The sequence below is a fragment of the Heptranchias perlo genome, chromosome 13 (assembly GCF_035084215.1).
Source record: "Heptranchias perlo isolate sHepPer1 chromosome 13, sHepPer1.hap1, whole genome shotgun sequence".
In the NCBI taxonomy this organism is placed as follows: Eukaryota; Metazoa; Chordata; class Chondrichthyes; order Hexanchiformes; family Hexanchidae; genus Heptranchias; species Heptranchias perlo.
In genome coordinates this window covers 45,419,713-45,433,796 of record NC_090337.1, presented here as the reverse complement: position 1 = coordinate 45,433,796, position 14,084 = coordinate 45,419,713, and the positions used below count along the sequence as shown (strand labels likewise).

General features: G+C 43.8%; 1 protein-coding gene across 5 annotated transcripts in view; it reads right to left on the bottom strand.

Annotated features, from left to right (window-relative positions):
• The window catches only part of dock10 (dedicator of cytokinesis 10), a 262,430-nt gene that overhangs the window by 35,832 nt on the left and 212,514 nt on the right, over positions 1-14,084 (bottom strand). For all 5 annotated transcript variants that reach the window (XM_067995400.1, XM_067995403.1, XM_067995401.1 and 2 more), the window contains exons 42-46: positions 11,439-11,621; positions 7,521-7,631; positions 6,823-7,038; positions 3,802-3,859; positions 262-360 (exon numbers count right to left, since the gene is read on the bottom strand). In XM_067995400.1, the coding sequence (XP_067851501.1) occupies positions 262-360; positions 3,802-3,859; positions 6,823-7,038; positions 7,521-7,631; positions 11,439-11,621 (667 nt within the window). The remainder of the gene's footprint in view (positions 1-261; positions 361-3,801; positions 3,860-6,822; positions 7,039-7,520; positions 7,632-11,438; positions 11,622-14,084) is intronic.

The following is a 14,084-nucleotide window of genomic DNA, read 5'->3' as shown; positions in this document are numbered from 1 at the left end:
GTACCTAATACTCAAATATGAGAGAAAAATAAAAAAATGTATTAATATTAATGAAGAACATGAAGTGTCAGAAAAGCAAACCAGTTGACGTGAAAGTTTAGTGTACACTTGCTAAAACTGTAAAGTATAAATGAGTACCTGGATCTGTTTAAACATATTAGCAAGAAGTAATCATGAAAGACAATAAAGCACTGCAGTGTTAATGAGATGTGCATGGAGTTGCCCCCTGCACATATCACAAAGCATTGTTAGACCACTCACTTCTTCCTTCATGTGATGTTAGTAATTGGTTACTGTCAGGGTTACATGATTCCTCAGAGAAGGCGGTTGATAAACGAGTCACTTCTGTTTTCCAATAACCTATAGCAAGGCAGTATTGTAATAATATGACACTACAGTTAAAGAAACACATATGATTTTAAAGGCTGCAATACATTAAATAGATCCCACAGTTTTGTCTACATAAGACTTGCACCTTATTAATGATTCATTTCATAAGACCTTTGGGAGGAGAAATTCAACCTCAGTTCGCCCATTTTTTGGGCATAATACAAGGGAAAAGCTTCCTAAAATCAGGCCTGATCTGCACCCAGAGCACGGTGGCTATCAAATTGGATCAGGCGACCTTTAATCATCCCAGACGACCGCCTAAAAGGAGCAGGGGCCTAATCAGAATATTTAAATAAGGGCCCTCCACCCCCTTTAGAAGCCTTCTGAGATATTACTATGTGGCAGCATCTGATTCACACATTCTTAGGCTCGCCCAGCAAATCATGGTGGGAACAATCGGCAAGCAGGCTGCAGCAGTGGTATTTAAAGGGATCTTCACCTCCTTTAAGGTAAGTCTCAGGTTAGTCTTTATAGGCTGGTGGTGGGCTTTTGGGCAACTTTTCAGGCTTTTTTAGCTATGTTTTCGCTGTTGACGAGTTGAGTGAGTTTGAGGTGCTGCAGTCTTCATAAGGATTGGAATCTATACAATCTTAGAAGATGCTGCTCGGTCTGCCTTTGGGACTGGAACATGAAGAGGAGCAGCAGCAGCAAGGAAGGCAGCACAGACCAGGAGAGGCTGCTGGAAGGAGGCGGAGAAGGGGAAGGTGCGGGAGACCTTACGCATTGCATGTCTTCAGAAACCACATATCTTGGACTGAATCTGATAGAGGAGCAGTGCATCAGACTGCACCAGCGAGGCAGTGACTGAGCTCCATCACCTGTTGCAGCAACAATTGAAGCCCAGCACCAGGACATGCACTGCACTGCCTGTGGCTGTTAAAGTCAATGCTGCTCTCATATATTATGCCTCTGGGTCATTCCAGCATGCAACAGAGGGCATAAGCAATATAAGTCAGTTTGCTGTGCACAGTTCCATCAGGCAGGTCACTCTTTGCTAAGTGGCAAGATTTCATCACTTTCTCATGGAGGCTGCCATGCAAGAGGTAAGAGCTGTGAGCAAATTGCCCGAATTTCTGGATATCCTCAGGTTCAGGGGATCATAGACTGCACCCATATAGTCCGGTGTGCTCCCTGTGAACAACCAGCAATGTACTACAACAGGAAGGGCTTCCATGCCTAGAACATGCAACTTGTGTGTGACCACAGGCAGAGAATTATGCAGGTCTGTGCCTGGTTTTCTGTCAGTAGCTATCCTGCATCAGTTCTCAATACCAACCCCTCCTCCACCAACCCCTCCTCCACCAACCCCCTCCCCCCAGCCCCCAGCCCCCAGCCCAACACCCCCCCTTCCACCCAGATGATAGGATAACAGGCTGGCTGCTTGGGGATAAAGGATATCCCCAGACCACCTGGCTCATGACTCCTATCAGGAACCCAGCACAGACATTGATAAGAACTACAATCAGAGCCATGCCTCTACCAGACTTCTGACAGAGCAGTCCATTGGGATTTTAAAACAAAGGTTCCACTGTCTGGACATCTCTGGAGGTGTCCTTCAATACAGCTCCAAGCGAGTCTCAAGATTTGTCATCATGTATTACATGTTACACAACTTTGCCATGCAAAGAGGGCAAATCTTGGAGTCACCAGAGGAGAAAGAACTGGAGGAGGAACAGCAAGAAGGAGACTAGGAAGCAGAGGGTCAAGACGAAGAGAAAGGCCCAGCAAAGCTGCCGGCTGCTGGAGCTCTAAAGGCAGCAAATAATTGATGAGACATTCAGTTGAAGAATCCCTCCTCTCCCCAATTCAACAACAGTCCCACCTACCATCTCACTCAGTCTTTACACCCACCATCTGAATTCCCTCAAACAGTATACCTTCATGGGTGTTGCACTTGCATTATTAGGAATATTAAGACCAACAGCAATCCAAAAAAAAGTTCACACACCAAGATACTTCATCACTCTTCATTTGACAATTGCTTATATTGAACACAGAGAACTAAAAAGCACCCTTATGCAAAACCCTAGTGCTTACATTCTGTGCTCATTGGTCTGTTCTGGTGCTCCTACAAGGTGGTTTCCCAATGGCTACAGCAAGGGAAATGGTAGGTTGCTGATCATCCACTGAGGGCACTTGAAGTGACCATGAAGGGCGACCTGGGGGAGCTCTGGCCATAGAGGATCTGCAGACTACTGGGACTCGGCTTCGACCGGGGCAGTCTGACCAACTGGCTGTCTGGCACCAGCAAGGGCACTGATTGAGAGGCTGGCAGGAGAGCAGGCGCGCTGTCATCCTGAGAGAGGAAAGCAGATGCCTTACCCATGCAGCCAATGCCACTGTCATGGGTTGGCGCCTCAGCACTCCCAATGTGCTGCGCGAGAACAGAGTGCAGGTGAGATGTGATGTTCTCGAAGCCCCAATCCAAGCCTTTCTTCATGCTATGAAAGCCAGAGGAGATGTTGGATCCCAGAGTCAAGATGGCAGCATTCTGAGCTCTCATCAAAGCTGTCACCAGAGACTCCATCACTGTGGATCCCATTGCAGTGTTCATAGACCTGCCTTGCTCCATGCTGGACTGCATGGTTTTGATGCTGTGCACAACAACTCTGCACAAGTTGGCGCTGGACAACTCCATGCTATCTGACATTGTGCACAAGCTTGCTGGCAGGCAGACCAGTTATAAATTCCTGGTGTATAGTCTTCTTCTGTAGGCTGGGCCCTCAAAATCTACATCTGTGCCCTCTGCAGCAGGGCTTGCATTTGAACTCGCCCTCTAGCGAGCTGGTTCCTTGGTTGTCCTATTCCCTTGGCCTTTCTCCTGTGCACTTGTGCAGGATGAATCTCCCAGTGCAGACCCCTCCACCTGACGCTCTAAACTGCATGTGGTGACAGTCTCTGAGCTGGTACTTGCAAGTTAAGGTCAAGTGATGCTTCATCTTCTGGAGGGCTGTCCCATGAGCTTTAATCAATTCTCCCCCTTGAACTCTTACTTCGCTGAATACACAATTTCATGGTAATTGCTGCTACCACTTTACATCAATTATTTTTAAGATGCCTCACCTTAAGTTAGTGATGTTAATCTTCTTTTAATTGCCCCTCACTCATTATCAACATTATGTTGCTCATTCCTCAGCAAATGTTCAGGACCCGCTCCTAAGACTTTTCCTATGATGCTCTTTGTCAACCATTAAGAGTGGAACAGTGGCTCAAGTGACTTGTCCACCAATGCATCTGTCCTTCCTTATCTCTGGGAACTGCTTAGCCTCCACTCAGCAAATCCCTTCTAACAACTGCGTTAAGATAGGTATTCACCGTCTAGGAAAGTACAACAATCCTATGTTTATAAACAGTTGTACTTTAACTTTTTGCGTTGCAAGTTTATGTTTAATTTTTTATTTACTCACTTACCTCTTCTTTTCAGATATTCTGATACAAGAGCAGCTATATGGATATAACACATTGCAGCCTGCAACATGAGAAAATATAAATCAGAACAGCAAATGTTATTTAAAAAACTTAAAAAGTATTATATTCACCGGAAGAAAATTCTGCTAATGTAAATACTTCATCAATTATGATTGTGCAAATCCTTTTTTCTGTCTGAAGACATAAGAGCTGATTTTAATGGCAGACAAGCAGTTAAAGTGGCCGTGGAGGCTTCCCCCCTCCCCCCTCAATCCTGCTACTTCCTACAGGTTTTTAATTTTAATTTGTAATTGTAATTTGAACCTGCTCTTTTGAACAGGCGAGGGGGACACCTGCCAGAAGGTAGCGGAGTCCTCGTTTAAATATACAGGTCGGACTGATGATGTCATTCGGCCTGACTGCTTTTTTAACCTGAGGTCTGAGCAGGGAAGCCAAGCCAACCTGGCGGCAAGCAGATCCATGGCCAAAAGAGGCCCAGAAAAGTTATTTTTAATTTTATTTTTGGTTTTCTAGTAGGCCAGGGAGAGCATGATTGATCCTCTGAGTTCCACAAAAAAACCTTGGGCTTCCTCTGCTGCAAGCTTCCCTCCCCCCTCCCCTGACCGCAAGGCCCTGCTATCCCCCCCACCGCCCCCCCCCCCTTACCTGGCTGCCAGGGACAGGTCCAGCAGCAGCCTCCTGCCGCCCGAAATCCCATTCCTGGACCGCCAGCCCTTCCTCCCGGGTTTGGGTGGGAGACTGACGGGACCCATGTAGATGAGGCCTGGGAGTTAAAATCTCCTGGGCCTCACGTTGCAGAGAGCCGGACGATTGCTGGTCGGCCTCAGCCCCCGCACTCACAACTCCCGTGCGCCTCAGCCCCTGCCTGCCCAACCACCGCCAGGAATTAAAATCAGGTCTATGGTACAGATGTAAAATATCACACTAACAAAATAACCGACCAAATAGAACTAAATAAACTAATAAATAAAAATAATAAATATGAAGGATCTTTTTTAACTGAAGCGAGACCATCTATCTTAATATACTAGTGGGATTGAAACTTCAGAGACATCCTGTGCTCTTTGTGCAACAAAACCAAAGCTGTTCTTTATAAACACATTTATGATTTTACTGCACACAGTGCACAAAGGAAACCTTCCTTGCATTTCTGAATATTATAACATGACAAAAGTTATTGGGGTAGTAATTGGTTTGTCGAGCATAAAACAGGTGTAAAGCATTCTGATTTAGCAATAGGATGGCCTACGTCCAATCTGTACAGGCATCGGTTCCACTGCTAAATTCGGCGTGTCCGCTTTTTAAGCGGACACGCCGAATTTAGCAGTGGATGCCTAAAACAGGCATTAGGTTCCTTGAATATGTTAATTAGGGGCCCAACACAACACAATTGAAGGACCCCTTGGTGAAACTATTCAATGATGAATGGGGTAGGCATCTGCTCAGGATTGGCCAAATTTCTGATGACAGATGTCGACAGTTTGCCCCAAGTATGTTGATGAGGCTCAAGGACCAATTTCCATCGATCTTCAGACTTCTTGATTTGTGTGCCCGAATGGGCCCAAAGTGATTTCTACCCCAAGCTCTTTCCCTCATTAGGTCAACAGCAGGAATCAGGCATGATTATTGCCTTGACCATGAAGTTAATCCATCCCCATCCTGAGTGTTGCCTGTAACAGAGTGCTGAATTCTTGCAGGTATGTGGATGAAGTTACAAAAGAAGGTAACATCTCATCCAACAACTCTGACTGGCTCAAATAATCCTTTTAATTAATGGGTAGTATAATATCACATAGTCAACCAAGGTTCAAAAGTACCATAGCATGCATTCATATGCCATGGCAGTTTACATATATTTATTATATCAATCTTTTCAGGGATTCATTTGTTGCTGCAAGCATCCTTAAATTCATCTTGAGCTTAAAAACAAAATAGTCCTAATGATTTTAGAAATGAAATTAAAAATCATTATTATACTTGGGTGTAAGTCTGGAACTGCAGTTAATCTATTTCTATAGCAACATGAATCATGTTGTGAGGAAGTAGAAATTTGGCCAATACCATTATACTTAGCAAACCACCAACATAGTGACCACTCAACCATGACATCTCTTGTCGGTAAAATCTGGTCAAATAGGGCATTAATGAACTGAATGACCCCGATATTTACGCGGAGGCAGGTAGGGAGCGGGCATGCGTGTTTGCAGTTGGGAAACCTGGAAATGCCAGGAAGACAGAGGTCCTACCAGACGGGAAAGCCTGCGGTAGAAGGCCACAGTTGGGGATCGCTGGCCATAGTCCTCGATAATCGAAAAAGATTGGAGCATGGTGGGGAGTGGGCGGCAGCGAGGGGTGGGGGGGGGGGTGGAGGGAAGGAAACATCGGGGCAGAGTGGGGAAGGTCGGTCAATCACGGGGGGAGGCAGATCGCAGGGAGATGGGGGTCGGCAGATTGTGGCGAAAGGTTTGATTGGGGTACTGGGATGGTGGCGGGAATTTGGGGGGGTGGGGGGAAGCACTCCTGCTCCCTCCTGGCCCACTAGCAGTGCTCTAAAAAGTACTTACCCGCTGGATCTGGCATCTCTCGCCTCCTTTTAGATGCTGGCTTTTCCAAGCCTTGGGAAACCCAGCCGGCAGCCGTTAAATTCAACAGGCTGCCAAAATTTGAGGAGCGGGGCCTCATTAGCATATTATAATCACGGATCCACCTCTCTAGAGTGGGTTACTCGGACGGCCCCAAACCTGCCGCTGTTAAACCAGAAGTAGGCACGTTCGCAGCGGGTTAGGTTCATGATTTGCATATTTATCAATTTAAACCCCCCCCCACTCCCACAACACCGGCTCTCTCCCGCCCATTGTGGGTGGTTAAAATTACCCCCAATGTAAATTTTGTTAAGCTTTTTAAATATATTTCCATATTCCCGCACTTTCTCAAAGTCTTGAATGAAGAATATAAGGTAGTATTTATTTACTTTTAGCAAATAAATAAAATAATGTTAATTACTTCTGACACATCTCCATTTCGGATATGAATCTTTGCCATGCTCTCAAGCCAAGTCATTCGTAATTCAGGAGTACTGGCATATGAGTTTGCTAGGCTGTACTGGAGGTCAATCAGCATTTCTGGATCCTTCTCATGCTCTTTCATCTGAGCTGTGGCCATTAACACTGTTCTGATTCGCTTAGTCAAGTCCTTCACTTCCACAGGAAACAGAGTGTTCTGCAGGATATGAACCAGAGGAAAAGTTACTTTAAGGTCACATATTACAAGCATTTAACTATTAAAATCTCATTCAGAGCAGGCATACTCAAACCCCACACTGACCCATGAAACACGGAGGCAAAGAGTTTAATGAACCATGCACACAATATGTATTAATAAAATTCAGCCTATCATAAAAGGTGCTGTTGTGTGGATTTAACATTACTGTCAATCACTATTGGAGGCAACGACCAGTGAATTTGTTGGGGGAGTGGGGGGGCGCAGAAGAGAAATAGCTGTTTAATTCAGAAGTTTACAAAGACTGTTACAATATTTAATCTCTACAGTTATGGAATGGAATAACTTTACACAGATGATATTGTGTCCTTCCCCCTCACTGTTGACCCTAATCATAGTTCTGCACATTTTATACACAGAATGAGCATTCAATATCTTGTTTTCAAATAGAAGTTAAAATTACTTTTCGAAACTCTGCTTACTTTCATAGGCTTATCTCCATTTGCAAAATTGTTAATAGTCGCCAGTGATTGCTGAAATCGAGTGCCTCCCATTCCCACATCTGCTATCAGTTGACTTACGGCTTTGATAAGCTGCAAAGGAGATAAAAAGTATAAATCAACATTTCCCTGCACAGGCACCGAAATATATTAGAATATTATAACATAGAACATTAATCTTTCTTTTTAATAGTTTAATTCTTAAATTCATTAATATACCATGATTTTTTGAAACCTGAACAAACATCCTGAAACATGTCTGATCGCTTCTTTCTCCCCACTAGACTTTGTAAGTAATTGCTTTAAAGATGGGGACAAATGGATTTCTCAGCAGTAATGTGTATTATTGCAGAATTTTAGTTTGGCAATCTGTTCCATTTTTGAAGAATATTATTGTTTTATATCACCAAATGCCACTGTTATCTGTGATCTACCTGTGGCTAACGAAAGAAGTTAAGGAGGGTATTAGATTGAAAGAAGAGGCCTCTAATGTTGCCAAGAAGAGTAATAAACCTGGGGATTGGGAGAGTTTTAGAAACCAACAAAGGACGACCAAAAAATTGATAAAAAGGGAGCAAATATAATATGAAAGTAAACTAACGAGAAATGTAAAAACGGATTGTAAGAGCTTCTACAAGTGCGTAAAAAGAAAGAGATTAGCAAAAATAAACATTGGTCCCTTAGAGGCTGAGACAGGAGAAATTATAATGGGGAAATCAGGAAATGGCAGATGCGTTAAACAAATATTTTGTATCAGTCTTCACGGCAGAAGACACAAAAAGCATACCAAAAATAGCGGGGAACCAAAGGATAAATGAGAGTAAGGAACTTAAAACAGTTAATATCACTAGAGAAAAAGTACTGGACAAACTAATAGGACTAAAAGCCAACAAATCTCCTGGACCTGATGGATTACATCCTAGGGTTCTCAAAGAAGTGGCTGCATAGATGGTGGATGCATTGGTTATGATCTTCCAAAATTCTCTAGATTCTAGAACGGTCCCAGTGGACTGGAAGGTAGCAAATGTTACTCCGCTATTCAAGAAGGGAGGGAGAAAGAAAACAGGGAACTACAGGCCAGTTAGCCTGACATCGGCCGTCGGGAAAATGCTGGAATCCATTATTAAGAAAGTGGTAACAGGGCACTTAGAAAATCATAATATGATTAGGCATGGTTTTATGAAAGGGAAATCATGTTTGACAAATTTATTAGAGTATTTTGAGGATGTAACTAGCAGGGTAGATAAAGGGGAACCAGTGGATGTAGTTAATTTGGATTTTCAAAAGGCATTCGATTTGGTGTCACATAAAAGGTTGTTACACAAGGTAAAGGCTCATGGGATTGGGGGTAATATATTAGCATGGATCGGGGATTGGTTAAAGGACAGAAAAGAGAGAGTCAGGATAAATGGGTCATACTCAGGTTGGCAGGCTGTAAATAGTGGGGTGCTACAAGGATCGGTGCTTGGGCCTCAGCTATTTACAATATATATTAATGACTTAGATGGAGGGACTGAGTGTAATTTATCCAAGTTTGCTGATAATACAAAGCTAGGTGGGAAAGTAAACTGTGAGGAGGACACAACGAGTCTGCAAAGGGCAAAGTGAGTGGGCAAGAAGGTGGCAGATGGAGTATAATGTGGGGAAATGTGAGGTTATTCACTTTGGTAGGAAGAAGAGAAAAACAGATTATTTTTTAAATGGTGAGAAACTATTAAATGTTGATGTTCAGAGAGACTTGGGTGTCCTCACACTAGAAACATAAAATGTTAGTATGCAGGTAATTAGGAAGGCAAATGGAATGTTGGCCTTTATTGCAAGGGGGTTGGAGTACAAGAGTAAGGGTGTCTTACTACAGTTGTACAGGGCTTTAGTGAGACCTCACCTGGAGTACTGTGTGCAGTTTTGGTCTCCTTATCTAAGGAAAGATATATTTGCCTTGGAGGCGGTACAACGAAGGTTCACTAGATTAATTCCTGGAGTGAGAGGGTTGTCCTATGAGGAGAGATTGAGTAGAATGGGCCTATTCTCTCTGGAGTTTAGAAGAATGAGAAGTGATCTCATTGAAACATGTAAGATTATTAGAAGGCTTGACAGGGTAGATGCTGAGAGATTGTTTCCCCTGGCTAGAGAGTCTAGAACTAGGGGGCATAGTCACAGGATAAAGAGTCGGCCATTCAAGACTGAGATGCTTAGATTTTTGGACTCTAGCGGAATCAAGGGATATGGGGATCGGGCGGGAAAGTGGAGTTGAGGTCGAAGATCAGCCATGATCTGATTGAATGGCGGAGCAGGCTCGAGGGGCCGTACGGCCTACTCCTGCTCCTATTTCTTATGTTCTTATGAAGTGAGGACAACTAATATTGAATTATTAACAAAGGTTGAAATTGTTTGTTCATTAAGCAAATAATGTCATCTTCTGCATAAGAAAATATGAGTTAGAGGATAATAGAGATCACCCAGTGAATTATGAGGGAAAGATCCGATTGATGGACATCAAACATGTGAGTAAAAGAAGCTTATGTTTTCTACCTGAATCCAGAATTTGGATTACTGGCTAAGATTAATTGAGAGTTATGGAGTAATGGTTGTTATATTTGTATCAAATAATGGTTGTTATACATAATACTTTATTGACAAAAACAAAACAGCTGTAGTTTTAGTGGTCATAATGCTATTGACAGGCTATATGACATGGAACATCGGCCTAGAAATTGGTTCGTGCCAGCCTGCTGGGATCAGTTCCTATGCCAGAATGGGCAGGCCCAAGGTCCACTTGATATCGAGCATCGGACCTCATTTACATCCGACTGGCAAGCTGCAGACACCTGTTGGTCGTCCTCAGGCAGCTCATCGTCAAACCGGTTTTTAATATCGGTCAGGTAGGTCTTGGACGAGGGAGAGTAAGTGAATGGGAGAGAGAGGGGCGGCCAGAAGTGGTGGGGGGGGGGGGGGGTGCGGGGAGGCAGCAATCAGAAGAGTGAGCGAGGCAGCGATCGGGAGGGGGAGGGAGGCAGTGACTGGGAGGGGAAGTGGTGGCTGGCAACGGCCCATGGCTCCTGCTCTTACCGGCTCACATTAAGGTAAGTATTTTTGAAAAGTGTACCTTTTTGGTGATGGCCCGAAATGGTCGCTTTAAGGACCACTGGTTAGGCCACAAGTAGACCTGGTTTTCCTGAACGCAACTGGCCTAGTACCGGCTACATTCAGAGCAGATGAATTTTACAAGGGGGAGCCTTAAGCAGGCGTTAGGCCCCTTATTTGCACATGCAAAGGGCTTAACCCCTGTTTCAGGCACAGGCCCTGGATACCTCTTTTGATGCCTGTACCAACATGGCTGGCAGAGCACCACTGGCACAGAATGTGCACCGCACATCATCTGCCATATTGGCCACTTTGGCGCCCGTTTTATGCCTGTAAAATAAGCGCAGTGTCATTGAATTTCTAAGCTATTAGCTGTATGACACAAAAGGAAAGATTTACTCTGTGCATGTTACAAATTTGTAAGCCCATTTTATGACACATAATGTGCAGAGGAAATCTCCTCTCAAGATGTCGGATACCACTTTCTTGTTTTTTTGCTGAATTACAAAAAAAAAACTCGCCACCATGCGGAGTTACATTTAGCTGTTCTGCTTGCTGAGGAGCTTAATTACCTGCATTTGTTCCAAGCTTTCTTATAGTAATATACTAAGATTCCAGCAAATAGCACAAGGCATAAAACATTAGTTGATCTGTGATATGCTATTGATTTAAGATCAGAACTGTTTTGGAATATTTTGAAACATATTTCTAGTTTTAGACAGTCTGTTTGCAATTATTCTATTGACAGTTTGCATACGGGACAACCTTTTAAAAATATTTAGCTTCAGTTTATAAAACAATCGTAGCGACACTAACCTGGAGGTGAGATCTGACTATTGACTTTCCTTTTGCAAATTCAAAGTTCCTCCTCATGAAAAGGTAGAGCAAGGCACAAGCCTCGTTTTGGGTTGAACTTGACCTGTGGTTACAGCATTTTAGGATTTCGTAGCAGAGTGTACCGCAAAGCTCTGCTCGGCCTTGGAAGAAAGCTGAAGGGAACTGGTGCAAGCAGAAGACATGAAACCTTTTAGTACTGTGCAATCGACATTCAATAATATCCTACATATTCAACATTAACTGGCAGCATCATAACCCACTTCAATCATGGTTTAGGTACCAGAACAGCTCTGAAGTTGCACAAAATCAGATCCATGATATATACTGTAATCACTGTAGTATTGTAAATTGGCTATAACAGGGGGCAGTGGGGGATCCTAGATTGCAAAAGTCCCAAGAAGAAAGACTGCCATATAATCCAATTCAAAAATGTTCTAAAAAAATAGGAAATAAGCACTTCCATTAATATAAACCAAAAATAGAAAATGCTGGAAACACTCAACAGGTCAGGCAGCACCAGTGGAGAGAAAACAAACAAGTTAATGTTTCAAACGTGGACCTTTTATCAGAATGGAAGAAATTACAGTTGAACAAAATTTTAAAAAGGAAAAGAACAATGGGAAGGGGGAGGGAAAAAAACACAACCACACATAAAAACAGCAGTGGACCAGTGCTAGTGACATGATCTGCACCATTGCTATCAACCTAGTATTGGTTTCCACCAAACTCTTGGGCCATTGGAGTCTGCTCCGCTTTGCCAGTTTTTCATGCTTCCCTTTCTACCTGCCTATCTCCTACCCCTTTAGCTATTCACACAGTTTCGGTGTCTTTTATTTCTTTCTTTTCGCCTCCTATTGTCTCATGCTAATATCACTTCTGCCATTTAACCATCTCCTGTTCGCCACTTAAGCACTTTGTATGTGTGTGGTTGTATTTTTCCTATTGTTCTGTTCCTTTTTAAATGCTATTCATCTGTAATTGCTTCCAGTTCTGAAACCTTAACTTATCTGTTCTCTCCACAGATGCTGCCTGACCGATGGTACTTTCACGTATTTCATTCACGTTACTTCTCAAATGCCCTTCCTTACCATTGAAATAAGAACAGGAAATAGCCAATTACAGAATTGGGATAGTGTTTGGCCAGGGCCGACACAATTAATACATCATTTTCATTGATTAAAAACCGTATGTGATGCACCTGACACTAGGTGCTGGTCCACTTAGCTCTCTGCATGCTGACAGCATCCATAAGTTGAGCACCTCAATGCCTTCTCAGCAGTAAGTTCTGATTAAGTAAGAAGTATTCATTTTAATCATCTTTTTAATTACAAAAGCTCTTTGAAACCACCGTAGTGCTGTTAATATAAAACAGAAAATGCAGCACTATGGTGGTTTCAAAGAGTTGTTGTCTTCTTGGATTGCAGACTGCAAATGTATTCCTATTGTGGAGGATAATGCATAAACAAAACTTTAAGTCTTTTTTGCACTAACAATGTTAGTGTTATTTTGTGGCTGTGATGAAGTCACTCAATTGTATTACACTTTCCAAAGAAACATGAGAACAACACACACTCATGCTGAAATATATTCTTATAATTTTATCACATTGACAACAAAGAATGCTGCCACTGTACCCATAACTGAATGAGTGGATGATCACATGTACACATTGGTATTATAAAAGGAGCCATCGTGTTTCACCAAGCCAATTTGTTCATGACATGAGGAGTTAAGAGTTGTTTTTAAATAATACCAGAGGATCTCCTGTGAAATTATTCATGGTAAGCAGAGGATATACTGTTTTATAATTAAAGGGGTGTTGTGCCACATACTGCACAATGTATTATCACCTGATTTATGGGGCCTGATTTTAGCAGGCCTGCGGGTTTCCGGCGGGTTGGGTTTCGGGAGCGTGGTCAACACGCTCGGTGAAATTAGTGGGTTGCCCGCGCGATCGTAGCAGGCAACACACTAATAGGAATCAATTACCTGCTCCTCCAGGCTCCGCGCTGCTGGTCTGCACGTCGGGCAGGCTGCGCATGCGCAGTACGATCTGTCAGCTGGAGGCTCTCTAGTTAAAGGGGCAGTCCTCCACTGACAGATGCTGCAACCAATAGAACACATTACAGCATGGAGCAGCCCAGGGGGAAGGCTGCTCCCAGTTTAATGATGCCTCACCCCAGGTATCACCAGATGGGGTGAGGAGGAGGGGGAGGACAGAGATCTTCCACCCGGCGGGCGGGAGGAAGCGGCCTGCCTCTGCCACCAAGAAGGCCTGGCTCGAGGTGGCAGAGGAGGTCACCTGCACCACCAACATATCGCCCACCTGCATACAGTGCAGGAGGCGCTCCAATGACCGCAGTAGTTCAGCCACAGTGAGAATACGTAGTCTTTCCCCTACACTCCGTCTGCCACAACACTGCCCCCACCCCACATCTCCTTCGGCACCGCCAACACCACTCTGTCACATCACCCCTCATACCCACTCAAACCCCATCCTCATCTTACCTGCACCTACTCACCTCGCCAGTACTCACCCCGCCACTAACACGCAACCCAATCCTCATCTAATCTCATGGCTCTATCCCATACTCACCCTCTCGTGCATCTCCCTCACGGCCAGCC